The 27,001-nt window shown below is 44.2% G+C and overlaps 1 protein-coding gene across 1 annotated transcript in view; it reads left to right on the forward strand.

The window, feature by feature from the left end:
- Nrx-IV (neurexin-4) overlaps window positions 1-27,001 on the forward strand; it is a 67,624-nt gene that overhangs the window by 32,582 nt on the left and 8,041 nt on the right. The window contains exons 12-21 of the mRNA XM_065424079.2: window positions 320-426; window positions 2,761-2,889; window positions 5,432-5,635; window positions 8,930-9,250; window positions 12,041-12,211; window positions 13,975-14,196; window positions 18,308-18,544; window positions 19,666-19,839; window positions 23,192-23,325; window positions 25,430-25,526. Of these exons, the coding sequence (XP_065280151.1) occupies window positions 320-426; window positions 2,761-2,889; window positions 5,432-5,635; window positions 8,930-9,250; window positions 12,041-12,211; window positions 13,975-14,196; window positions 18,308-18,544; window positions 19,666-19,839; window positions 23,192-23,325; window positions 25,430-25,526 (1,796 nt within the window). The remainder of the gene's footprint in view (window positions 1-319; window positions 427-2,760; window positions 2,890-5,431; window positions 5,636-8,929; window positions 9,251-12,040; window positions 12,212-13,974; window positions 14,197-18,307; window positions 18,545-19,665; window positions 19,840-23,191; window positions 23,326-25,429; window positions 25,527-27,001) is intronic.

The following is a 27,001-nucleotide window of genomic DNA, read 5'->3' on the forward strand; positions in this document are numbered from 1 at the left end:
CTCAGTGTGGCTGTGTAGTGATTGCAATTTGTTCGTAAGCGGTCGTGCACGTGGATTATCTTCCTCGAGGATATTAGCCACGATGTGCACTGGTACTCCGGAACCATTTTTGACACACAGAAATAATGTCCAGCTCATAATCATTCAGAATCATCATTGTTGACTGCTACAAAATGGGCTTCAAATGGTCAATTCTGCTGTTACAAAATCTGCTACAAAACACTCTTGGTCATCACCACCTCTGTGGTATGCGATGTTTGCTTCAAAACAACAGCTTTCTGCACAAAAGCTCACATCTGTGCACTGTTTGGTTTTGCAGCTGCCATCCCAACCCATGTGAGCATGGCGGTTTCTGCAAGCAGGACTCTATCGAGTTTGTCTGCAATTGCACAGACACCGGTTATTCCGGAGCTGTCTGCCATGTCTGTGAGTATATCTTTATCAGCAATGAAATTTGATGTCAATTTTCTACGAGTTTGTACCTATACCTGGATTTTTCTCATTTGAATCAGCCGTGGCGTTAACCCTTTCCTTACCACGCCCAGACAGCATAGGTAGTATATGTCCCATACACGCTGTGTGAAAATATAAATCTACCAGCAGTAAATTTTTGTTTCCTGAATAGTCTATTTTTCTTTTCGAGCAATGGCAAACTTTTACGGCAGTACAAAAAGTGTTGGTCATATCATTTGATCACAAAGATGGCTGATGCATTGGTCGCCGGACCTTCGTGTGAATGACGTCATTCTCACTATTCTGTTGCATCCTCACATGATTGCTTGTCTGCATCTAGCAGCAGTGACTGAAGATGAATAGAGTTCATCGTACATTAGTTCGGACAACAGAGGAGACCCTCAGAACCGTTAGGCAGTTTCCACTTGGCAAAAAACATTTTTTTGTAAGTCATGTTCCTTAGGACCTGGAACGTTGAAACTTTCACTTTATAGGCACTTGATGTGGAAATATTGTGTATATTTCAGATTTCTTTCTTTGTTCCTTCTTTTATTATGTTTTCAATGCAACAATGCAGATGTTTTATCCATTCCTTAAAAATTTTGTCTTTCACAAATAATATTACATATTGCACCTTAACATTCTTTTTTAAAAAAAAAGTTGGAATTGAAATCTTTAGATAGTACAGTTCAAATGATAACATGATAACCATGATAACATTAACAATAAAAACCTTTACTAACACCTTCAAAAATTACACAATTTTTTTTCACATAAGGAAAAAGTTAAGCATGTCTGTGTATTACCATTACCAGCGTCACGTAATTGCATACGAAAGATTCTGCTTCTGCATTATGATTTGGTTGTCTTTCCTATATATATGTTGTAAGGTAATTCAATGTTTTACTTTTCTCTTATAATCATACTGGAAATTCATACCCTGTATCTTTTAAGATTTCCTTTGCCTACATTTTTATCCATATAGTAAAGGGTTTTTCTAGGTAAAATAATGTTTGTGTAGATTATTTCCTTCAGCTACACACATACATTCTATTCAGCGGATAAACGGTAGAAGTATATATTGCAGATTCTCTCTGCTTTCTTTTCCAACCAAAAACATACTAACAAGCCAAAATGACCTGTTTAATGGGTATTTTTCATGGGTGTGAGAATATTTGAAAATTTTAAATATCGAATATTATGTTTTTAATATTCATATTGAATTCGAAAAACTAGGTATTCAAAAATTTTCGAGCATCCTATTGAATAAGATTATTAAAAACAAATCGAATATATTGCTGGCTGTATGGGAGTAAACATTGTTCTTAGCGTTTATTTCTATATAATCTCAGTAAGTGTGTTTGATTTCGTCCTAAATTTTGCTATAATTTCATGCTGCTGGCGAAATTTCACCTGTAAAACATGCTTGTCCACTATACGGCTAAGTGGTGCAGGAAAGCCAGCCTCTTTGTAGCCAGAGGCATGGGTTTGCGAAGAGAGAGGGTGCATCCTTTTACAGATTCCACTCCCAATCCTGCTTGACAGCAAATGCGATTAGGGACGGCTGGTACAGAGTCAAATGCCTTTGAGTTTATGGGAAATTATTGCTGTACAATAGGGCACAGGTTGGCGAGAACTGACAACTAGCGGAGATTACTCAATGTTCCAAAGCTAACATGAGCTAAATACACAATCTTTTAGTATAATGGCTTACTAGCTTAGTTTTTTTTGTACCAATGACAATATAATTACATTGTTCCAGCATGTTAAAATACAGTAAACCAACTTGCTAATAAATCCATGTGCATATCATTATTCAATATTCGATATGATATTTGATGCTAAGTGTTTGCATTCGAAAATGTTGATATTCGCACATTCCGAGTCTTTTTATGTTAGTTCAGATTAGGAACATTTAATACAGGATTTCTTTATATTAGTGTTTCAGAAACAATAGAGGCGATTTTTTTTTTTTTTCATTAGCGTACAATTTGTATATGCATTTGACAAAGTTCCCACGCATATTGGTGTGAATACACTACATGTCACACTAAAGGGGCACACCCGATGGTGCATAAGCTGCTACAGCTTCAACATTTCTTTAATTTATCTGGGGAAATGTGGCCACCATGACGTGTTAGGCAGAAGTATACTGATGAAAAGTTAGCTCACTAAGCATCATGTGAATTCGGGGCACTGTTCTCATTAGGTATGGACCAGATTGTACATTGTATAGCTGTCCTGCTGCAAGACCTGGATGATAGCTTCGCCACTTTGTTTTCTTGCTTGTTTGCTGTACAACCTTAGCACTGCATCCGCTCTCATGCGAGGCCTACCAGATGAAGAAGAAGTCTGATGAAACAATGGCAAACATCCTCATCGATGTGGATGGCAGTGGACCCCTCACTCCGTTCCCTGTTGAGTGCATCTTCCATCGTGAGTAGCCTTCTTCTTTCCTCAAAAACTGTTCCTCTTCCCAAAGCATTCTTAGTTAATGCTACTGAAATGTTGTGCATGCCAATGTGCTTTAGTTCTTTTATCCTTATGGTTTTGCTCCTCTGCTTTATTATAAGTAATTGTTTCTTTAGTGCCATGGTGCTGATAATATGACTATGTTTGAATGATATCAGCTAACTAGTGTTGTGACACATTGGTCGCTTTGATTGTTTAGACCTCTGAATGACTACGGCGTTTGGCTGTTCAGCATTAGGTAGCATTCCCAGCAGCAATGGCCACAATCTAATGGGGGTGGAATGCAAAGACGCTCATGTGCCGAGGTGGACGTTAAAGAACCCAAAGTGGTCCAAATTAATGTGGAGCCTCCGTTACAGCACCCCTTATAGCCTATGTATTTCTTTGGAATGTTAAGCCCCATAATGTGACTTGATATTAATTTGATTGTTTAAAGCTATGCCTGCATTGTGCTGCTTTGAGTAACACTTTATTTTGTTCTTATCAGTGATCCGATAAAAAGAAAATAAGCATTGAAAACATTGAAAGTGATAGCAAGGTTTAGCGTTGCACTTGAGCTCCTCCCATGGTGTTTTAACAAAACACTGAGGTGACATGGTGTTACACAGCACATGAGACAACCTAGCGGATAACGGTGTGTCTCGCAATGCTAGCGACGAGAAATGCTGTCAGTGGAGCTACAGGCATCATATCTTAATGGTGCACAAAACGAAATGTATGGAAAATTGTCTAAATCTGTCACTGCCCTATCAAAAGAATAGATAGGTTTAGTTTAATGTTTACAATCGGCTCTGCCCAGACTTGTGTAGGTACACACCTAATCAGGAATAATGTGTGTTCGCACAACGCTCATGCCAGCAGCGGAAACCAGTAACGCTGGCCTGGCTCAGTGTGACGAGACATCCACTTGGCTTTGTTGTTTGGGCCGCACTTGTGCCATCGACACCAGGGCAGTGCAACGGTGTCGTCAGCAAAAAAAGTGCCTTGAGTGTCCAGATAATTGCCATTACAGCAGAACTCTGCTTATACGTTCCTCATTCATACATTTTCATGGGTATAACATCGCTAGAGGCCAATCCCAGCAAAAGGCTCATAGGCATCTATGTATTAGAATCTTCTTTGATACGTTGTCATTCCTGCAACATTCCCATATAGTAATACATTGCTACTTTGGTGTATAATTACAAAAAAAGTATCAATTGTACTGTTTATGATGTAAAAAGTCTGAGAGAAAATTGTCAATCAGCCACACTAGACACCCTATACCTGCGCACTTTCGACCACCACTAATGTGTGTTTTTGACTCGACGCAATCTTGGCGGGCATAGTCTTGACAGAAATTCCAGAAATTTCGGACGCCTTACAGTGAACCACTCGATATTAGGACTCCTCATGCAGGACCACATGATGATCTGGCCACAGAAACAAAAACTGCTATATTTTGATTTTAATATTTCCTTGGCCATGTCGCCGGCTTCTTCTCGAAACCAAAACTACCAGAGCCTAGTCGGTGCTGTAGTAGCCAAATGCACTCAAACTGCAGGACAAGCCAAGCCAAGCTGCTAAGTGTTGAAAGGCTGCATTTGCTAAACTTCCAGCACTTTTTATTTGTGTGTTAAATAGCAAAACGATCCTGGGTGACTTCTTCAAGTAGTTTCAAGTGGCACCAACTCCATCCTCAATGTCAGCACCAACAAGGGCTGCGCTTACATGAGAGAAGCAATGAACAATGATTGTTGCAAGAAACCCACGATCATTCCGCTATCGCGATTCATTTGGCTTCATTTGTGCTCCCAGGGGATTAAGATTCGGTGCGTGCGTTGACTGTACTTTTGTCTATCTGTAGTGGCAGCATAACAATGGTCAAATACGTATTGACCAGATCACTGGAAAGCGTATGTACACACAAGAATGCATTGACAAACTTGGACCGTATTCTCGGACAATCACTTTTGAAGATGCCGAGTTCTATCAATTTTGTAGCACCAGACGCGTCGACGGGCAACAGCGATCCTGACACCATGATAGGACACGGTGCTTGGCTTAGTGCCAAGAAAACCTTTTGCTCGTAGACGCCAATGCGTCTAGCACTAGTAGTCATGCGAAATCTTGTGAAAGACAAGGCACCCCAAAAGTGGTGATCCAAGAATACGACACGCCTTTCTCGGCCACTTTTGACATAAGTTACTTATTCTTTGGAGAATTCGAGATTTTGGACTTTTAGTTGGCCCCTGTCGAGTCCGCATTATCAGCTGGTGACTACAAACCCTTTGGAGGCTTAACCATGCATAGTGTCTGTTTTAATATTTAACAGCTTGTTTGCATGAATTTAGTAATATGTCTGTGCTATGCATTTCCCAGTTATGTTTTTTTCTCGTGGTGGCATTGAAAGCATATTAGAGTGGTTCCACTGTATCAAAATAGTCTTTATTTGCTGCTTTGAAACGACATTTCTGGCTGCTGTGTCAATTTCGTGTTTTCTTTTCCCCCCTTTTTCTTGACACAGCGGACAACCGCAGTGATACCCTAGTGCACCACAAGAACGAGATGACAACAGATGTTAAGGGCTATCGAGAACCGGGGAGCTTCATCCAGGACATCGTGTATGACGCCCCCATGGAGCAGATGGTCCAGCTCGTAAATCGGTCAGCACTTTGCCGGCAGCGCCTCACCTACGAGTGCTTCAATGCACGCCTGTTTGACACAAGTGGTGAGTAGCACAAATAAATAAAAGCAAAGGTAACTGCAGTGGAGCGACACCACTTCTGAGAAATGTTGAAGGCCTGCTCATATAGTCTTAAAGCTCGACCTACTCTTCAGCTCCTTGTTGCTTGACAGGTCAATTCGTTGTAAAGACTGCACGCTGAACCGTTCCCAGTAAAGCAGGCCAATTGTGTTCACAGAATAAAACCATTATTTAACATGAATTCAAGTAATACTCAGTAGCTGAGGTTGGTAATTTTCTTCTGCGCACTTCAATGGCATATTATGGGATGTGGGACTGCAGTAGACTTTGTGGCATCAAGGCCCCTGAACCTTCGTTCATTGCGCTGTTCCCAATCATGAATTGAGGTTTATGGTATACTCCATGGCAAAACCCTAGAGTGAAGCAAAAATAAGTTACAGCTGCAGAGCATCAAATGCCGCTATTGCCTCCCCTGTCAAAATTTTGAGTGTGTCAGCAGGGTCTCCATTACTGCTGCCTTTGTGAACCTTTGCCTCCTTCCCATCCTTGACGATTTCGACGATTTCATTGGTCATAATTTTCAGGCTGGTCATCACATTGTCGTCAACTGCGACATATTGGTCAGCCATCACACACAATGGAGATAATTTAATATTTGGGGTTTTACGTGCCAAAACCACTTTCTGATTATGAGGCACGCCGTAGTGGAGGACTCCGGAAATTTTGACCACCTGGGGTTCTTTAACGTGCACCTAAATCTAAGCACACGGGTGTTTTCGCATCTCGCCCCCATCGAAATGCGGCCGCCGTGGCCGGGATTCGATCCCGCGACCTCGTGCTCAGCAGCCCAACACCATAGCCACTGAGCAACCACGGCGGGTCACACAATGGAGAGGTTTAGTTAGTGTGTTCAGTAATCCAGTAAGCGCAAACAGACTGGGCACTTTACCGAATGAGCTGTGGGGGCCTCACCCATGCTCTTGTTACAAAAGAATGAGAACACAGTAGTGCAGACAATCACAAGGGCATTTATTGCGCCTTTCATAGACTAATGCCTGCTAGCCGAGTCACAACACACAGAACGTGACGACAACAAATCGAGGAAGTCAGGCTCGCCGCTATTGGATCGCGAGAGAATATGTTCGCCCTATGCTGGACACCGACGCCTGATCATTCGTGTGTATAATCATGCGAGTGGTGACGTGTTCGAATGATCATGTTCATCCATTCCAATGTCCTGCTCCTATGCTATGCGAGACAGTCTCGCAGAAGCATGGATCAGCACACACGTGGAACGTCCGCGCCGCTTGCCAACCCCGAGCCAGAGAGAAAGAGCCTACTCTCTGTTGCGCCTGACCAACCCCGCCGTTAGGTGGCGCTACCAGCGCCACACTCGTGCCATATTTCGTAATGCGCTGTAACTAGACCTACCGCCGTCGGCACTAAGCAACGCAGAGAAGCCGGATTACAGGAGACGCGAGATACGCGGGGGAAATAACATAGCAAGGGCTGCGTGAGAATCGCGCATCCCCACATCCCCCAACCTTAAATCACTACATATTCCGGCGAAACATGTTACATGGTCTAACATCAACGCATGCTTCATGAACAAGTGGTAGTGCATGCAGCAGTGGCCGCGCCGAGGAAATGTCCATGCGCTGTCCATAACATGCGAGCCGACATTGTCCTTGGGGGTACACCGCTGGCGCCCACTGGTCACAGCAGCAGCTCTGCAAACTCGATGGCACGACTCCAGGCCAGAACTCCGGAAACGGTGTGCAGTATTCGGCACATGCAAGCATTGCTTGTGCCAAAGCACCCTGATGGCGAGAGCCACAGTAGCTGTGGGTGACTGCCAGCTCTTTTCCCTGCCATCGAGGGTTGCGAGCCGGACACAAGCGGTTGCCAAGTCGCTGTGCCGAACTGGCCACACCATCTCCATTGCCCTGGGTGGCTCGATCATAGTCTGGGGCAGCAGTGCAGACAATGTGCAGGTGATAGCAAACCAGGGATAACTCTACTCATGCAGCGTACACTTAAATGTTACATGGTCTAACATCAACGCATGCTTCATGAACAAGTGGTAGTGCATGCAGCAGTGGCCGCGCCGAGGAAATGTCCATGCGCTGTCCATAACATGCGAGCCGACATTGTCCTTGGGGGTACACCGCTGGCGCCCACTGGTCACAGCAGCAGCTCTGCAAACTCGATGGCACGACTCCAGGCCAGAACTCCGGAAACGGTGTGCAGTATTCGGCACATGCAAGCATTGCTTGTGCCAAAGCACCCTGATGGCGAGAGCCACAGTAGCTGTGGGTGACTGCCAGCTCTTTTCCCTGCCATCGAGGGTTGCGAGCCGGACACAAGCGGTTGCCAAGTCGCTGTGCCGAACTGGCCACACCATCTCCATTGCCCTGGGTGGCTCGATCATAGTCTGGGGCAGCAGTGCAGACAATGTGCAGGTGATAGCAAACCAGGGATAACTCTACTCATGCAGCGTACACTTAATGCACTCGGCAAACAATAAAGTAGTGCAAGGGAGAGGAATTCTGCGTGCGTATCGCCCACGTGGTACAACGTTCAAATTGGCTAGCAAAATTTCAGGTGGCTATTCAGATGCGAAGTTCGTGTGAACAAAGCTTGCTTTCTTGAGTTGAACAAGTAATTTCAATTCGTGCGAAGCTAAATAGAATGAGGGACGCAAAGTGCAACACCTCAATGCCATGGTCCACCAGGTTGTGTCTCTCCTCGTGCGACCGGCAGCTTCGTAAAGCCTTAGGCTTAATGCGTCGCTACCCTGACAACAACTGCCATCCAAAAAACAACACCTAAAATGGGCACAACACAGGCAGCCGTGAAGAGGGGTCAGCTCTGTGAGGTGGTCTTGCCTTGCTTGGTGCACACAGCGTCAGAGTTGACGGCGACAGCGTCCGAGTTGACGGCGTCTACCATCCTAGACGGTGTCAGCGTACCCGGTGCCAGGCCACAATACCAGTCAGCCCATAGTGACACTCGTGGCCCATGGCCACCTGGCTCGCAGAGCTGCGACTTCATCAGATTCTTATTATTTTGTTGCTCTGATAGCAGTATTTTTCATATACTAAGGTTCGAATATCTGCTGTTTATGTTACTTACAGAGGGTAGCATTGAAAACATCTCAATTGAAACACATGCTCCTGTCTTCATTATTATTTTTTTTTTCAGGTACAGTAATATCTTCATTCTCTCATAATTTTTTTGTAACATCTCAAGTTTGTACTGTATACACTGGTCCTGAGTAACAGTCTCAAGGAGATGCCACCATTTTACTGGATGCAGTGCAAGACACGACCCCCGACACATTCGCGCCTTACGGCTGGTGGGTGAGCCGGAGCAACCAGCGCATGGACTACTGGGGGGGCTCCATCCCTGGCTCACGCAAGTGCCGCTGCGGCCTCTACGGGTCCTGCCGGGACCCCCAGCGCTGGTGCAACTGTGATGCGGGCATCGAGGAGTGGCTTTCGGATGGCGGCGAGCTCACCGACCGGGACTACCTTCCTGTGCGGCAGCTGCGTTTTGGTGACACTGGGTCCGCCTCCATGCAGGAGGACAGAAAGCGCGGCCGCTACACCCTTGGACCACTGGAGTGCCAGGGAGATTGTGAGTGTGCAGACAGCTTTGAAGCTGTGTTGTATGTGGTGTACAGAGCACAGAACTATAGCTGTAACACTTCCTACTGGTATGAAGCATGAGTGAGCTAGTAAGAAACGTTGCGACAAAATATGAAGCATGCGGTGTTACAGCTGTCTGCCGTGACACTGTTGACACCACATGTCTGATATTTTGTCACAACATCTCTTGCACAGCCAGCTGGCAGCATGGGAACAATGCTTTAAATGAGCTGTGAGCTCTGTATTCACTTTAGGTTGTTTGATAAACAGGTTTATGTTGTCACTGTCAGTTAAATATCATCATCAGCTTGGCAGTCGTTTTTCTTTTATTATTGCCAAGCATATTCTTTAGCAGTTGGTAAGCACAGCGTCATTAAGAGCGAATGAGGCTATGCACACACAAGTATCTGCTGTAATCAGAAAAGATTTGAGCAAGAGGGTTCAAGTGCTCACTGTAAATATTCTGTCACACTAATGCAACAAGTTATTGGGTGCAATATCTTGTGACTGAGGTGCCTTCTGCCAAGTTTCGAGCACATGTATAGTCGGAGTAAAATGTTTGTGGGCCACAGGATCTCGGGGGGAAAAAGCTGAATATATATTCGCATCCTGAGCATGGAGCCTGCTATCTGGAGCAACGTAGTGTGATATGTTCTTATTGGCAACCATTGCAAACTGTTCTGAAATTCTTTATTTTCTCAGATTCCAGGGTCCGTAAAAAACTTCAGGGTCTGTAAATGCTGACTGTACGCCAAAAAAGCTTGTTTAAGGAAGCAGAGGCCTTAATGGTCATTTATTAATGGTCACTTATACAGTTAAACCTCGATATGAACTTGAATATAAAGAAATTCTCAATATAACGAGGTATTTAACTTTTCATAACCTCTTGTCTATCGAACACCATGTATTTAGAACCTCAATATAACAACGTATGTTTGTATGCCATCTCAATATAACGAAATCTCGCTTCCACCGCAAAGGAATGCCAAGACAATAAATCGAAACATCCGCGGATGCTGATAGTCAAATGATTGAATTACTAGCGTCTGCTTGCAAACGGACCTCTCAAATCTCGCGCGGTGCAACAAGAGTGACCGCCACAGTGGAGCCGCATCATGTTCCTTATATATTCGAAGTGCGATAAGATCCTATCGTGGCCTGCGCACTTTGTGCTTTAGGGACGAGTGAAAGTGTGCAAGGGTGAGACAAGAGATATGGTGGCTTCACGAGTGCTGCCTTCCTGCACGAGCAATGGGAAAGAGCTTCATATCCAATTCTTTACACCATGAATGAATGTTACGAAGGTTAGTATTCAAAAGTTTCTGATCCTCTTTGCAATCAATCTTGTGAAACAAAATGCAGTTGTCTGCAAACAAACATATTTGTACTGGGTCAGTAATAGCGCTAACAATATCATTAATAAAAATTAAAAATAGGTGTGGTCCTAGTACGCTACCTTGTGGTACCACGGAAGTAACTGGCAAACGACACGAGTGGTGACCATTAACGTAAACCAATTGCGTGCGGTTTGCTAAGTAGGCAGAAATCCAGTTTATTATGAAAGCGAGGAGGCCAATGTATTTTAGCTTGAAGATTAACCTTTGATGTGAAACAAGGTTGAACGCTTTTCAAAAGTAAAAAAAAAAATGTTGTCAGTTTAACCAGACTCGTCGATAACAGTTGCAAAATTGTGAATTGCTGTGGTTAGTTGTGTGACCGTAGAAAAGTCCTCCCTAAAACCATGTTGAAAAGAGGAGATAATGTTATCTGTTAAAAACTTGATTATGTAATTAGTGACAACATGTTCAAGCATCTCACAGCTCGAAGAAGTTGGAGATATAGGACGATAATTTGAAATCAGCGATGCGTCACCTTTCTTCTCTATGGGCATCACACGTGCCATTCACCAGTCAGCCGGTAGATCCACAGATGATATGGATGCGAAAAAAAATGCATGCAAGGAATGGGGCGAGCATTTCCACATAGTGACGAAGGAACACATTTGGAAGACCATCAAGGCCAGGTGATGCTTTAGTCTTCACGTTAAGAAGCATAGCCACAACACCTTGTAGTGATAAAATATCTTCGAGATCACAGCACGATACAGGGGTGTGACTGACAGTTTCAGAAGGCATGGAAAACACGCTGTGAAAACATAAATTAAAATGTTCTGCAATGGCCTCCTTATCAACAATTCGAACATCATTGAGTTGTATCTTGTAAACAGACTTTTTCTTCCGATTCAAAAAGTCCCAGGATTTCTTGGTGATTCTTTTAAAAAATTTGATAGGGTATGTTGAAAATAATGTCATTTTGGAATGTTTCAATGCCTTATTAAACGCCGTTCAAGCGGCTTTAACAATGTTTGTAGCTGATGCTCTTCTTTAAGGCCCTTAAGTTTTATTTAATTGCTTAATTAACATAATGCTTAATTACCAAAGAAGGGCTGAAGGGAATCCCAGATGCATTCTTTGAAAATTCACGCAGCTGAAGCTAGAACTGGAAGTGTCACATTACTCAATTAAAAGTTTTTTTTGTTTTTGTTTTTTAAAGCCTGCTCTTCACCACAGCTTACTTTTGTAACCATTCACTTTGCTAAATGTGTCCACAACGCTATTACTTAAATAATTGCATTTGCACTTTGTGATTGGAGCAACCTTTTAACTTTATGGTTGATAACTTTGTGTTGAGACTGCCCCATTAGAAAACTGCGATTTTGAAGCTTCAGTGCCCGTTGCATACTGCTGACTTGATGCACTGTATGGCACTTTTCCCACAGCCCTGTTCGATGATGTGGTGACGTTCCGTTTCACGGACTCAACCATTGAGGTGCCACATCTGAACCTTCGCCACTCTTGGGATGTGTACTTCCACTTCAAGACGACTGCGGAGAACGGGGTCATCATGCACAGCAAGGGACCGACCGACTATGTCAAGCTTGTACTCATTGGTACGACTAGCACTGTTTTTCACCCTTAATGGTGATGCAGAAGTCTCTCGTGCTGTTTACATTTTTGTTTCCGTGGGACGTAAAAGGCCTGCCACTATAAGGATATGATCCTTATATGAGGATATGATACAGTAAAACCTCAATGTAACGAACCTCGATATAATAAAATTCGCAATGTAATAAACTATTTTAATTTCCCAACCTTAGTTCTATAGAAAACCATGTATCTTTATTTCTTTTTCAGCAATTTAACGAAGTTTTCAGCCATTTTAAACATGTACTGGAAGCTTGTATGGCTGGTAAATCTAGCTAAAGAACTGTAAAAATATTGTCCAAGGAAAACGTTACTTGCACGCATGCTTCTGCATGAAAAGTTTGAATAGCAAAAAGCTGTCAAAGCGCATTTGCTGGGACGCAGCATGCAGGAAACACCACTGCGCCATTTGTCGTGTAACAATTTGTGGAGGCCACGGGGCACTCAAAAGAAATGCATGAGCTGATGATTCCTTTGGTGCAAAGTGGGTGGGGAAGAGGTGAGCACATGGTGACGTGACCAAGCATGCTACTAAAGGCAGGAGACGCGCGCCTATTCGCCCTCTCCGCCTAGCGCCCGCGTCCCCTTTTCTCTACCCTTGTCGTAGCTGCGTGTGGCACATGGGTGTCCATATGCAGGCCACGTGCCATATCTTAGAGGTAATCTTCGGCAAGTGCAAAAGTCGAGCCGAGACGGTTGGCGCCTTGATGCACATTTTGCTGTTCCCACGCATCTAGTGTTGGCGGTCACATTATCTCAAGTGTCCGAGGCAATGTGTGAAGCAGTCACTCGTGTTGCAACAGCGAGTGTCCTCGGTCTTTGAGTGAGATCTTTGCGTGACCGTGCATGACACCTTATGCAAAACTAATCGAAATTAGTGTGACCCGACAGCCCCAATAAGTAGTCTGGCTAAAGTTCAATTCCCACGCGGGCAGTGGAAACCGAGCATGAGCCGACAATAGTCAGTTTCTTCCAAAAGTATGTAATTTTTATAGAAATTCGAAAGCAGATTTTCGTTTACTTCAGCATCTTTATTAAACTACATCAATAAATATACACAGTAACAATAGGAACAAGTGCCCTGATACAAACACCTTTCTTGATTCATGTCAGCTATTGGCCAATGGCAGCCACGTATAGAAATATGCGATATGATGAAATTTGGCATCTGAAAAGACTAAGTAGAAGGCTTTTGTTGAAAAGAGAGGGTTTGAGAAAGAGGTGACTTTGCGCTCTGCTTGTGAGCTTCACACGCTGCACATGACTGCAAAATTTGGCTGAGATGTTCACAGCAGTGTATACTATCTGCACACTGCATTTTTTTCACTAAGCCCATTGTTATAACCAATGTGTCATTATGTGCAATAAGGTTAGAAGTGGACTGCACCGTAGCAGGTAATTTCCCCAAGTGGTGTAGCTTGCTCCACTGTGGAAGTTATGTTTTATGCTTAGACTGTGCCTGTGAGGATGCAGTTTATCATACTTTTGTTTCACTTTTATGTTTGATTGCGCACAGTTGACACTTCGAAATATTCAATAACTATTCGAAAAACATTTATATTTACGAATAGTGACTATTCATTGCAAAGGCGAAATCAACTGTAACACTACTCGATTCATTATTTGAAAGTTTCCAGTATTCGCAAACCCCTAATGTACACTGTTAAGACTTTTCATCCGAGCTGGGCATATAAACCATTTGCATTGAATCAATGGCTGATTTGTGCAGGGGGTGACCAGATTCAACTGCTGTATGAGACTGCTGGTGGAGGACCGCAGGGGGTCAGCGTGGAGACATCCTACAAACTGAGTAACAATGAGTGGCACTCAGTGCACGTTGAGCGCAACCGCAAGGAAGCTCGCATCGTCATCGACGGCAGCCAGAGCGCCGAGGTGCGCGAGAAGCCCGACCGGTCGCATGCCCTCCATCTTCCAGGCCAACTTGTCATCGGTGAGTGTGCTGCCACGCATAGATAGCCACAGATGTAGCAAGAAATTGGAGGAAATAGGTGTGATATGTAGGCCTTGCATTGTTCAGCTGTTACTCAATATTGTGTGTACAAACACATTGTTCTAGGGTTGTGTACTGATTGATGCTCTGCAAACTTCTGCGCAGCAGCATTGTCACATTTCATTTTTGGCCACTTGTACATTCACCACCCATTCTCAGGGGTGCAGTTTGTGCATAAAACACCATGGTGGCTCAGTGGGTACCGCATTCTGTCACCTAGTACAGGATTGCTAGTTCATTCTCAGACCTTCGCCGCCACCACATTGGGATGGAGGTGAAATGTAAGCACTCCTTTACTTAGATTTAGGTGTATGTTAAAGAACCTTAGGCACCCGCCCTGGTTGCTTAGTGGCTATGGTGTTGGGCAGCTGAGCACGAGGTCGTGGGATCGAATCCCGGCCACAGCGGCCGCATTTCGATGGGGGCGAAATGCGAAAACACCCGTGTACTTAGATTTAGGTGCACATTAAAGAACTCCAGGTGTGTGAAATTTCCGGAGTCCTCCACTATGACATGCCTCATAATCAGAAAGTGCTTTTGGCACGTAAAACCCCATAATTTAATTTTTTTAAAGAACCTTAGGTGTCCAAACCATTTTGATGACCCTCATAGCCTGTGTATTGCTTCAGGAATGTAAGGCACGCAATCTTATTTCTCAGTGTCTGTGTAAGGTGCTCTTTGACCAATACAGTGGAAGAAATAGGCAAGTCTTCTTTCGAAAAGGCAGTGATCGCATTGCAAAAGTGTTTGCTTGAATCTATCTCATTTTGATGTTCTTTGTGACCATATCAAAGAGGTCAATGTCCAGAGATGGCCACATGTGCAGCATTAAAACTTTCAGCAACATTGACCTACTGGTACGTTCTCGACTCTCTCCAGTCAGATGTGCACCGCAACACAAAGTTGTGCAATCATTACGCAATCATAAAAAAAAAAATTTCACCGAGAAAAAAAATTTAATTTTGTTGAATTGGAGAGCCAGCAACCAAAAATACGATTTCGTGCCATGTCGACATTATCTTCACATCGGCGGTACAAGGTGAAGCCTGTGAAGCTTTTGCGTCCACTCCACCACCGCGGCTCATAGTGTAGCCCACAGGGGGATGAATCATGAAGAGAGCAGGCAGAAGGGAGCAAACACTTTGTTTGCCTCTCACTTCTACATGTCTCCAAAGCTACGGATTACACAACCTTTGTCACAGAGCCTTCAGGACAGTGCACATGAAGCCATGGGGATCTTTGCTTTGCACTCGTCACAGATTACCTTCAAGATAAATTGCACGGGTTGTATATGCACTCAGCCGGGCTGATAGCCATGCATAGCTACAGTTGGGTTTGAAGAGGAGACACGTGCTTCCCTCCCCCGTAGCACGTATAGGAAGACGGCGCACATTGACCAGCAATCCTTTTCTGTTCACTCTCGCATGCCTTCCCTCGCACCCATGGCATACGGCTTGAGGGGTGCAATAGCATCTTACTGCATGTGGGCTTTGTGCAGAACATTGCGATGAGAGGGTATTGTTGGTATCCTTGGGCGGCTGTTCTCTGTCGTGCGGCGCATGATTTGTAAAGTGCATTTGCGAGCAGCCACATGTAATTCACCCGCAGTCTACAGTCGAAACTCACAATAATGAAATCCCACAACAATGAAATTCTCACGACAACAAAATATTTTCGTATCCCCGGCGAACACCCGTAAGGATTAAATGCATCGATGCCTGTCGAGTGGCACCAAAACCAGCGTTCTTGAAGCAAGGAATGCGTATTCCCGGACGATCGCTCAGTCACGGTGCGATGCGTGGCACTCCATGCTGCGAGCACCATCTCAAGCGCCATAAACAATTCTATGTCGGTGTGACGTGGATTTCCTTGTTTTTTCTGCAGTTTAGTTTTCGCACCAAGGCACACTTTACGCACAGCACTAGGTGAGCAAAAACTGGCATCACATGTCGGTAGCAACGTGCTGCCGCTTCAAACAGGTGATCAACAAACATGGCAGCCATGACGGGTCTCCGGCGCGATAGGTTCAGGCATTTGGTTGTTTTTGTAAACAAAAATGGTGCTGCCCACAATTTGGTGCTGTTTCAGGACTAATTTATACCCAAGACTAGTTCAGAATGAAACCACCTTCCCAGCACCATCACCAGCATTGAAGATGCACAGTTATTCAAGGCCGCCGTCGTTGAACACTTCTCAGATTCACCTGTGTTGCTATTTGTTAATTCAGTTTTCTGTTATACATCTACGATAGTGATGCTTACTGGATTGTCATTGAAGGACTTTATTATTGGCCTCTGTTAGAATAACCTGCTCAGTTAATTATTAGTTTTCTATCTTATTTCATATATAACAGTGTTGTTTCTGTTAGTATTACAATTGTATCATCACAGTGTACCCACCCCCTCTGTAATGCCTTTTTGGGCCCTGAGGCTATTCAAATTAATCAAATAATTAATTAGTAATAAATTAATTAATCAGTTACTTAATTACTCAAGTTGTCGTGTGGTTGTATTTTACACAATTTTACTAGAAAGCAATCACATCTGAGCACATTTTGGGGCCTGCTAGCCTTGCGCAAGTAGGTAATATGCGGGGCTGCATTCCAGGAAATTTCATTGATGCGGGATTGTAGTACAGCGACATTTCGTTGTCGAGAGGTATGAAATGCATTGTTTTTAGATTCGCTGGTAATCCGAAAATATTTCGTTGTCGCGAGAATTTTGTAGTCTTGGGATTTTGTTATCGCAAGTTTTGACTGTATCAGATACGATCACTTTGGCGCTCACAGGCGACAGCGTGCACTGGAGAAATGCTGCTGCATGCGTCCAGTGCAGAGTTAGCAAAATCTCACAAAAATGATTGCATTTCGGGAAGAAATTGACCGGAAATACTGCTCCACAGCACTGCTGCCATTGCTGATCGACGCATATGGCGTGCTTTGTACTGTCATTAATGCGGTTCTTTGACAGTTGAGTTTTGGAATTTGGCAGTAAAGTTTTGATGCAATTTCGACAGTAAAGTTTCGTTCTGCTACACATCACTTGTCTGTGGTGTCTCATTTCTGAACAACGAATTCTCGCAAAAGCAAATTTTTTCGCGTTCCCCGCTGATTTTGTTATTGCGAGGTTCAGCTGTATCTGCACCCGTTGCAGTTTCCATTTACTGCTTCGGTATTTCTTCGCAGCGGCAGGGAAATGTTGTTGTATTGAAATCATATATAAACACACTTCGTTGTATTGAGGTTTGAAATGCATGGCGGGTGTACTGTGGACAAGAAGTTACAAAATGTTAAATACTTTGTTCTATCGAAAACTTCATTATATCAAGGTTAACTGTACTACCAAAACGGTGAGCTAATAATCGAACGTTCGAACTTGTGCTCATGTCTCATTATGCATTCCAGAGGAATTGCTGGTGTTTACATCTGTTCGAGAAGGTACAACATTACTTTCAACACATGCATGATGTGATAAGACATGCCTGCTCTGCTATAGAGTTGGCGACAACGTTAAAAGAAAAAAAAAGTTACTACTGCAGGCACATCTTGGGTTGAGCAACAACTTGATGGTAGTAATAATCCGGTGAGGATGAACTACAATGAAAAGTAAGACAGCGACGCATGGTAACATGACTCATGCAGAGCATTGGGAGGATTTACCAATTAAATTTAACCTAAATCATTTCCACTGCAATAATCTTGAATGCACACAGAGTACCACGTGATACCAGCATTTGAGAATGCACAAGCAAGGCTGGCATTTTCATGCGGCACTTGGCGTGCTGGCTTAGTGGGCATGGCATTGTCCTGTGGAGCGTGAAGTGACAGGTTCTAATCCTGGCTCCGGAAGTTGCATTTGATGAGAACAGAAAGCAAGAAACACTTCTGTGCTTCAATTTACGTGCACATTGAAAGAGCCCTAGCTGGTTGAAGTATAATGAGGAACCCTGCACTCCAACAACCCTGGTACCCTACTGCAGAGCTGTTGTACGATGGGAGACCCTGTCGGTGAATTCATTCTCATGCGTCCCTGACACGGGCTTGTGCTTGCAGGTGCAACCGTGGACTACAAGGAGGGATATGTGGGCTGCCTGCGGGCCTTCTTGGTCAATGGGCAGCCCCTGAACCTGAGGGCACGTGCGCCCACAGGCCTGTATGGAGTGTCTATGGGCTGTGTGGGCAAGTGTGCCTCCAACCCGTGCCTCAACGGCGGAACCTGTCTCGAGGGTTACTCGGGCTACACGTGCGACTGTCAGTGGACGCCTTTCAAGGGACCTATCTGTGCTGACGGTGGGGCTGCTTTTTCCCTTTCGTCTTTCTCTCAAACGAGTTCAGTGCAAAACACAGCTTAGTGTTTGTGTTGCGACTTGATTTTTTATGGCTGTGTACAGTGGAATTCGTTTTTCTATCGTTGCAGCTTTCGTTTGTCTAATTCATTTGGCGATGCATACACATGCAGGGCAGCTATAAAAATTTGTACAATTTTCTGCAAGGATTACACTAAAATAGCATTAGAAATCTGACAGACTCAGCCTGAAGTTTGTAAGACTCCACTAAAAATGTTTTTAGGAATTTTATTGGGAATTAACACCAAATATAGCTCTTTTCAAGAAGGATGCCCTGGGCATTGCCATAATGCCCTCTGGGCATTGTGGCGCAAAACCATTGTAAAAGCATTGCCAAAGCTGCGGCATGTGCCTGCATGTGCCATGCCACAGTCCAGAGAGGGATTTGTCACTTTCCCTAATGAAAATGTCTATACTGAAGATAAATTTTTAAGCCCTGAAAGTATGGGTTATAGTAGTCACACCGCTTATACAAGAAAGGCAAATTTAATGCACCTGTTCGCAATGATGGCAAAGGGCTTATTAAGTGCCTTTAGAAGAAGTACTCAATTTTCTATAGTAAGAAATGTTCTGTATTTTTGTGCATGGTTACCTCAATAACTTAATCGTTAAATACAGGTGCTATGAATTGTATTCTCAAAGTCTGTACAACTTAATGTAGGCACTCCAAATCAATGTTGGCATTTTGCTGGTATCACAACTTTGAAAACCTGCTTCAATTGGCTAAACATTCTCCTTTATCTGCAAGAAATTAGTTAATATTTCATGCAAGAATCATTATAAAGTTCATGATCGACTAAAACTGCATTTTCTATGCTAAATAAGGCAAAATCTGCTAGATCTAGTTCAAGAATAAACAAGCATGACAAAACTACTTTATACAGAATGGTAAACTCAGTATCGCATACCTTGAGGAAACAATACACCAATGCACCTAAATGTTGGTTCCGTTAAAATTTCTCAGCTTGCTGTAGCTTCTGAAAACTGCACTAGTGTCATGTGACCAGAAACTGGAGCATGTATTGCATTTCTCAACACCCAAATTTTATTGCCCTTTATGTGCAGAGATTGGCGTCAATCTGCGTTCGGACAACTTCGTACGCTACGACTTTGAGACAACGCTGTCCACCTTGGAGGAATACATACGTGTGGGCTTCACCACTACGGAGCACCACGGCATGATCTTCGGAATGTCATCACGCACTGGAGAGTACCTGAACCTCATGATGTCAACCAGCGGTACGATTCTCAAGGACTGCCAAGCTTTTCTTCTACTTCTCTGCGCAAAGCTTTCCGTTAAGACCAAAGGCTGTAGTCGGGTGACAACATGTTGTCGACACGAAAACCATTACAGTTAGACCTTAATATAATGAAGTTGGTAAAATTGGCACTTTGCTTCGTTATGTCGAACTTTTGTTTTACTGAAATTCAACCTTTTGTGCTGATAAGTACAGTCGCCGATGGAATTTTTCTTCACGGAAGGGACTGTGAAATTTTCCGAATTATCAAGCAGTCCAAAAAAGCTAATTTCAATATTTTTTAATTTAGTTGTGTTAAGCTCGTGTGTCTGCAACCAAAGGTGCCATGTTGACAATACCTTCACATGGCGATTCAAAGTGAAGCCTAGGAAGCTTTTGCATCCACTTTGCGGCAGCGGCTGATAGTGTTGCCTGCAGTGGGACGACACGATCATGAAGAGCGCATGCAGAGGAAAGTGAATCGGCTGTCTCTCACTTCACCATATCTCCGAAACTCCAGGTTACATGACCTCCAGCAATAAATGCACGGGAAGACAGAGCACTTAAAGCCACGGCCATCTTGGCTCGCCCTGCAGTTGCACCCGCGGCAGATTACTTCGATAATAAGGCATATTGACAGCCATGCACAACACTGCACAACTGTGTTAGAGGAAGAGATGCACACTTACCTGCCTTACCCTCCCCCCTCCTCCCCCCCCCCATCTCCCCTAGCATGCACTTAATCACATTACCGCCTGCTCGCCTCCCCATCTTTGGCGACATAGGAAGACAGCGTGCATGAAGCCACCATCCTTTTTGGCTTGCCTTCACACACTTTCCATGCACTTACAGCATCAAATCTCGGAAGCGATAGGATCTTATCCCGCTTTGAGTTTATACGGAACATGATGGCAAGAGATTCTTGTTGAGAGCAGCATTCCGGGCAAGTTGGTAATCCATTACTTAAATGATATTGCACGACAAAAAAACAACACGGACGTGAGAGAAGACGACACACCAAGTGCAAACTTTCAACTAAGTTTATTGTGCCACTGTGTCGATTTTATACATGGCAGGCAGCGTAGACCGCGCATGCGCTTACAAGAAAGTGAAGTGCGAATTCATGTAACATAGTTACGAGTCATGTGATGCCGCGTCCAAGAAACTTAATTCTTTTTCTGTGAGAGTCAGAGTCGGGAAGCTAACACGCTAAGCTAACTAGCCCAAAGGGCGAATGTAGGAGTTGTTTTTTCTGCTCCCAACAAGCTCGGCAGGCTTTGCAGGCTGACGGATCCAAATGCCATCCCTTCTGATAAGTGCAGAAAGCATCACCGCAAAAAGTTTGTCGAGTGTGTCCACCGGGTGATGTACAACCTCCCGCTTTCATGTGGGAAGAAATATATTGGACAAACTGGGTGTTGCCTCAATGATCGACTCCGCGAACACAGCAACAATGCAAAAAACGGCTCTGGTGGTTTCTTGGCCATCCACTGTCGCGATCATGGATGCAAACCTCTTGAGGATCAATGCACGATTGTTTCCCGTGGCAGCACGCAGCTCATCCGTGAAATATCTGAAGCGCAGATGATCGCGAAATTGGGTGATACATGTGTTAGCTTCCCAACTCTGACTCTCACAGAAAAAGAATTAAGTTTCTTGGACGCAGCATCACATGACTCGTAACTATGTTACATGAATTCGCACTTCACTTTCTTGTAAGCGCATGCGCGGTCTACACTGCCTGCCATGTATAATATCGACGCAGTGGCACAATAAACTTAGTTGAAAGTTTGCGCTTGGTGTGTCGTCTTCTCTCACGTCCGTGTCGTTTTTTTTGTCGCACAATATCATTTAAGCAATAGATTCTTGTTGCTACACTGCTCCGCTTCGGCTGCCACTCTCTGTCACACGGCATGCGATTTTTGAGGTGCGTTTGCAAGACCATCTGCTTCCACGGCAATTTCCAGTTATTGCCTTGGTATACCTTTGCAGTGGCAGTGAAATTTCGTTACATAGAAATCGTGTATAAACACAGTTCATTATATTAAGGTTCGATATACGTGCTGGTCAATGGGCAAGAAGTAATGAAAGTTGGTCTCTGAAACTCTTGAGATAACACAACTTCCACTACTAAACGTGCAGGAAGACAGCGCATATGATGCCACACCATCTCTGCACTCCCACTCTTTGCACATCCGGCAGATTCACTCTAAAACAGATGGTGCGCCTCTCGGTCGTGGCTGCACATGGCTGTAAGCTCGGCTGAGTGCATATGCAGTCGCGCACCCTGCTTTAGAGGTAATCTGCAGCGTTTGTAAAGAGTGGCCGTGCCGAGACGGCGTGGCATCATGTAAGCTGTCTTCCCACGCGTTTAGTATTAAAGGGTGCGTAATCTCGAGTTTTGGTGACTCGTTGGAGTGAGAGGCAGACGAAATATTCGCTCCCCACTGCAGGCGACGCTATCAGTTGCGGGGGCAGAGTGCATGTGGAGCATGGCTGGCTTTGGTTAATTCATACCGCCTGTGTGAAGATATCGTCAACGTGGCATGAAACCGTATCATTTGTCGCCGACGCCTAAGTTAATCAGAATGGATTGTTCTGACATTTAAATTCACTTTTTTTCTATTGCCCGATAATCCAAAAATTCTGCAGCCCTTTTCTGTGTAACAAGAACCGATCGGCAACTCTACTTATTTCCATAAAAGGTCGAATTTCAATACAGGGAAATTTCGATATAACGAAGCAAATTGCCGATTTTACCTACTTCGTTATATCGAGGTTTAACTGTATTGAGGTTCTAATACATGGTGTTCTAGGCACAAGAAGCTATAAAATGTTAAATACTTCATGATATTGAAATTTCGTTATATTGAGGTTTATTATATCGAGGTTTAACTGTATTAAGGTTTAACTGTACTTTCATCCTTCGCAACCTGGACGCAGTCTGAAGACGCATGTCTTTTTTATGCAGAGCATGGTTGTACCTTCTCTTGCAGCAAAGTTTCCTAAATTATATCCAAAAATTTTATTACATTCGTGTTTATTGTAATGTCATGTGCATTGACAGCACAATTTGCGTCATGCAGTATTGTTGCTGGCCGGCATGTAGTCTCTGACACTGCTGTGTAAGATGAGGAGAGCTTATATAGATAAGATAAGGACAGTTTCGACAGCAACACCCTGTCAGCGAAGTTGTCGGCTTGAAACTTGGGCCTTCCTTTAGATTAATTTTTGTAGTTCTTGCCGTAGTGTAATGTGACAGTATCGAGGTTCACCTGTACCGTTATTTGTAATTTGGCTCACACAGTGATTATTTTCAGTTATTTCCTCACTGCTGTGCTCTTCTTGCCCAGGTCACTTGAGACTGGTCTTTGACTTTGGCTTTGAACGTCAGGAGATCATCATCAAGAATGAGAACTTCGCCTTGGGTCAAATTCATGATGTCCAGATCAAGCGTACCCACAATGGAGAGAGGCTGACGATATTCGTAAGTTGTGGCTTTCCATGCTGGTGCATTGACCTTGTTGTGTGGTCTCCGATACAGTGCACAACTGTGCCGTAGTGGCTGTTAAAACCGACTAGATTTGACTGCTTCTTTTTGTTGGCTTTAAAATGTAGCATGCTTTAGATTAGGCACTCAAAGGGATCCTGTGAAGCGGATTAAAACCGCAATTTGTTCTTCTTTGTTTTCTTCACACTTTGTAACAACTTTCCACTAGTGGGAGTGCCTAAATCTGAGTATTCAACACTTTTAAACTGGACAAGAGAGCTTAACCGTGGCTCTCTCAGTCCCACCCAGGTCGGCACATTTCTACATTGAAAACAAGTTGTGGACCAATCTTTACAGCCTTGAGGAAAAACATCCAAGTGTTGTGTATAGGCTGTGCTGCTAGTGAGTAAGCCAACTTCGTTGGTCATGCATGTCGACTCCAAGGGATTGTCACGTGATAATACAAGAAATGTGCGCAGTAGTTGTATGGCGTTTGGTAGTGCATGTTTCTTTAACCTCGCCTTTTCCGGAGCAGTCCATTGACCTCGAGAGTACATGCTCACATGCCGTTTTAATGCCATGAACATGAACGCATTTGTGTTCTGTGACCAGTGCACTACCTCAAGGTTGTGCGTAGTGTGAATATAGCAGACGCAAGGTAGCAGACAGCTCTTCAACGCGGGTTTCCGCAGAACTACTACGTCAAACACTTGCCTTTGCTTCGCGTTGTCGACAAATTCGACTTCGCCCTGCCATCTGCTAGCCACCTGGTTAGCTCAGATTGTAGAGCGGCTGCCCCGGAAAGGCGGTGGTTCCGGGTTCGAGCCCCAGACCAGGATTAATTTTTCATCAACTGAGAGGCTTTTCTTTCGAGGAACCCGTATGGGTTTCCTTTGTAGCAGTTAGCTACGTTTGGGTGGATGTCTCATTTTCCCTTAATAATTACTTCTCTCCATGATGCGGGTTACTGCAGAACTATTCAGGCCCTGAGTCAATATCAGGCCTTGCGTGCAGTTTGCTGTAAGTGTAAGGCACTTGCGAGTAGGAGCCAAGAAGGATGGTGGCTTGACGTGTGGCATATTTTTGCATCATTGGCGATGTGATCAAGTGCGTGCTAGGGGCTCCTTCCTGCTCTTTTCAAACTGGATGGTAGAAAAAGAGGGTGCATGCTGTTCGTCTTGCTCTATTTTGATCTCTGCTCACCTTGTGCCCTTCCTCAAGGAATGCACAATGCATCGAACCTTTGCCTTTGGCTCGCGTTTGTCCAAAAAGTGGTGCGCGGGAGTGAGAGATTTTGTTCAAGATAACTTCTGTGTGGTTCTTGGAGTGCGAATTTGCTGGAGTTTTTCTCTGTTCAAATATAGAGGACTTTGCCGGACCCAACAGAGCAGTTCAAATTATCTGTCAATTTGAATTCAGAGATTTTCAATTATCAAGATTTCGTTGTACAAGGCTGTGTTCCAAGGAAGGCTGTGGAGATATGCAGCATTTGTCAAATCCATGCAGCTTTTGTCAGATCCCACAGTCTCCTAACTTTTGCAGTCGACTGTTCATCAGGCATCCCCAGGATAGCACCAAAGGCTGCTGCAAGTTGTTTGCTCTTTGTAACTAAGCACTTGAGTTCTGTATATTTTGCCTATGTAGAGCTTTCAAAATGTTATTGTTCAATTTCTATAGCATCCAGGTGCTGGCTGCCTTCCTATAGAAGTGTTGCGCAGAGAAGCAAGAAATGTAATTAAAGCGATAAACTTGTTGAATGTACATCTTTGTTGCATTCAAAACATAGTGAAGCCATAACTCTAGTTTACATTAGCTTGAAGTGCCAAGTGTCATAGTTCTTCGTATCAGTTCCTAGCATGTTGCAATGTAGATTTGCAGAACTGTAACCCTGATTGTTCCCACAGGAGTATGTGGATGTGCCAAGTAAGTTTGCAAAATATGGCTTCAAGGTACGAGGTGTAAACTGCACCGTTCATGTTGTGAAAGCAGTGTGGCCATAACTGTTCTTATGAAAAGTAAATTTCATATATTTCGGAAAAAAATGCATTCCTGTTGTCCTGCAGAGCAGGTATTGTAAACATTATTTTCTTCCTTCTTTCAGGTGGACAACTATGAACCTCAGGTGCACACATTCAACATTCGAGGCAAGGCTGACGCTCAGTTCAACGACTTGCTCAGCATCTATGTTGGGCGAAATGGTGAGGAGCTGATTAGACTTTGTAAGCACTGTGTCCCTGTTCCTATTTCAGGGTGTTTGCCAACCGAGAAAGCCGGGAAGACCGGGAATTCTCAGGGATATTGAGTAGTTTGGAAAAACTCGGGGAAAAATCAGGGAATTGATGCTTCTATCAGGGAAAATTAGCTGTAATTTCATTGAAAGGTAACGAAAGTCACGGTAATGCTGGCTCGAGTAACAGACAGGAATCATAACGAATTGTCTTTGATGCCCTGTTGTCGGTTGGAGGAGTTGCCAGTGTACAGTCAACAATCAAATTTCCGGATGCAAGATAATTCGGACGGCTTCGCGGCACAACCACGTCTGAAATTTCAGACGCAAGAATCCTTCGCTGTCCGATTTTCCAGGCCTTTTGCCGTAACCACAGGTGCGAAACAGCATTAATCAAAGCCACTACCGCTGCAGTTTTGATTGCCTCGCCGCCTCGAACCAGCGCTCTCGCCCGCAGATAGCGCGCTTGCAGCCGTAGCCACCACTGCGGCAATGCTAGGCCCAGCTGCTTCGACGCTCGCTAATAAGCTTCTTGCCGTTGGGTGCCATGTTTTTCATTGAACGAATTCACCATTGTCAGCAATGGCACCGACTCCGCCTTTGTGGTCCTCGCAATTGGCTTCAGTGCTCGGAAAGCACAAATGTGTTGCATAATGCCGGTTCCCGAAAGTCAGCTTCACTTCTGTACACAAAAGTTACTTGGTGAAATATAACAAGCGTATGAAGGGCAGTGGCCAGGGGACACAGTGTGTATTCTTTAATTATACACGCATGCACCCGGTATCTCCTGTCACAGTATGAGCACCGATATGCCTAATACGTGTACTGGCAGGCCATCAGGGCTTTTTCAGAATACCTGTAGCGATTTGAGCCCTTAAGGGCAGTAAAAGACATGCATTCATTTTTTCCAACTGGCAGATGTTTTTTCGCAGCCTCTAGGGAGTTCGAAAAATCGGACGTTCACCGTACAACTGACCAAGAAGATGCTTCAAATGGTCCGTGGGACGAATGCGCGGCTGAAGGAGGATGAGAACAGAAAAGACCTAGCATTGAGGAATGAATGGGAAAGGAGGCATGCTGCCACCGCTTTGAAGGAGCTTGAGCTCAAAAAACAAAGTGTTGGCTGACGCTGAGATGCAAGTGTCCCTCATCCAAACCAAAATAAACTATTTAAAGCAGTGAGGCACAACACTGAGGCGTTGTGCGCAGTGTGAGAGTATGTCAGGACAGTTGTGGTTGACCTACAAGCTATTGAGAGAGAATCTCAATTGTGACAAAGTTCGGGCCTCACACCACTGAGCTTGCTATCAGTTGATAGAAATAGCTCATATTCGAAAATATTTGCTTCTGGATGCATCTCCTTTTTATTCGTTTTTGAGAATGTCCGGCCCGATTTGCAATTTTTTTTTTTCGAAGACATTTTAGTTGCTGTGCATTTTACTAACC

This window comes from Dermacentor albipictus, chromosome 4, assembly GCF_038994185.2.
Source record: "Dermacentor albipictus isolate Rhodes 1998 colony chromosome 4, USDA_Dalb.pri_finalv2, whole genome shotgun sequence".
Lineage (NCBI taxonomy): Eukaryota > Metazoa > Arthropoda > Arachnida > Ixodida > Ixodidae > Dermacentor > Dermacentor albipictus.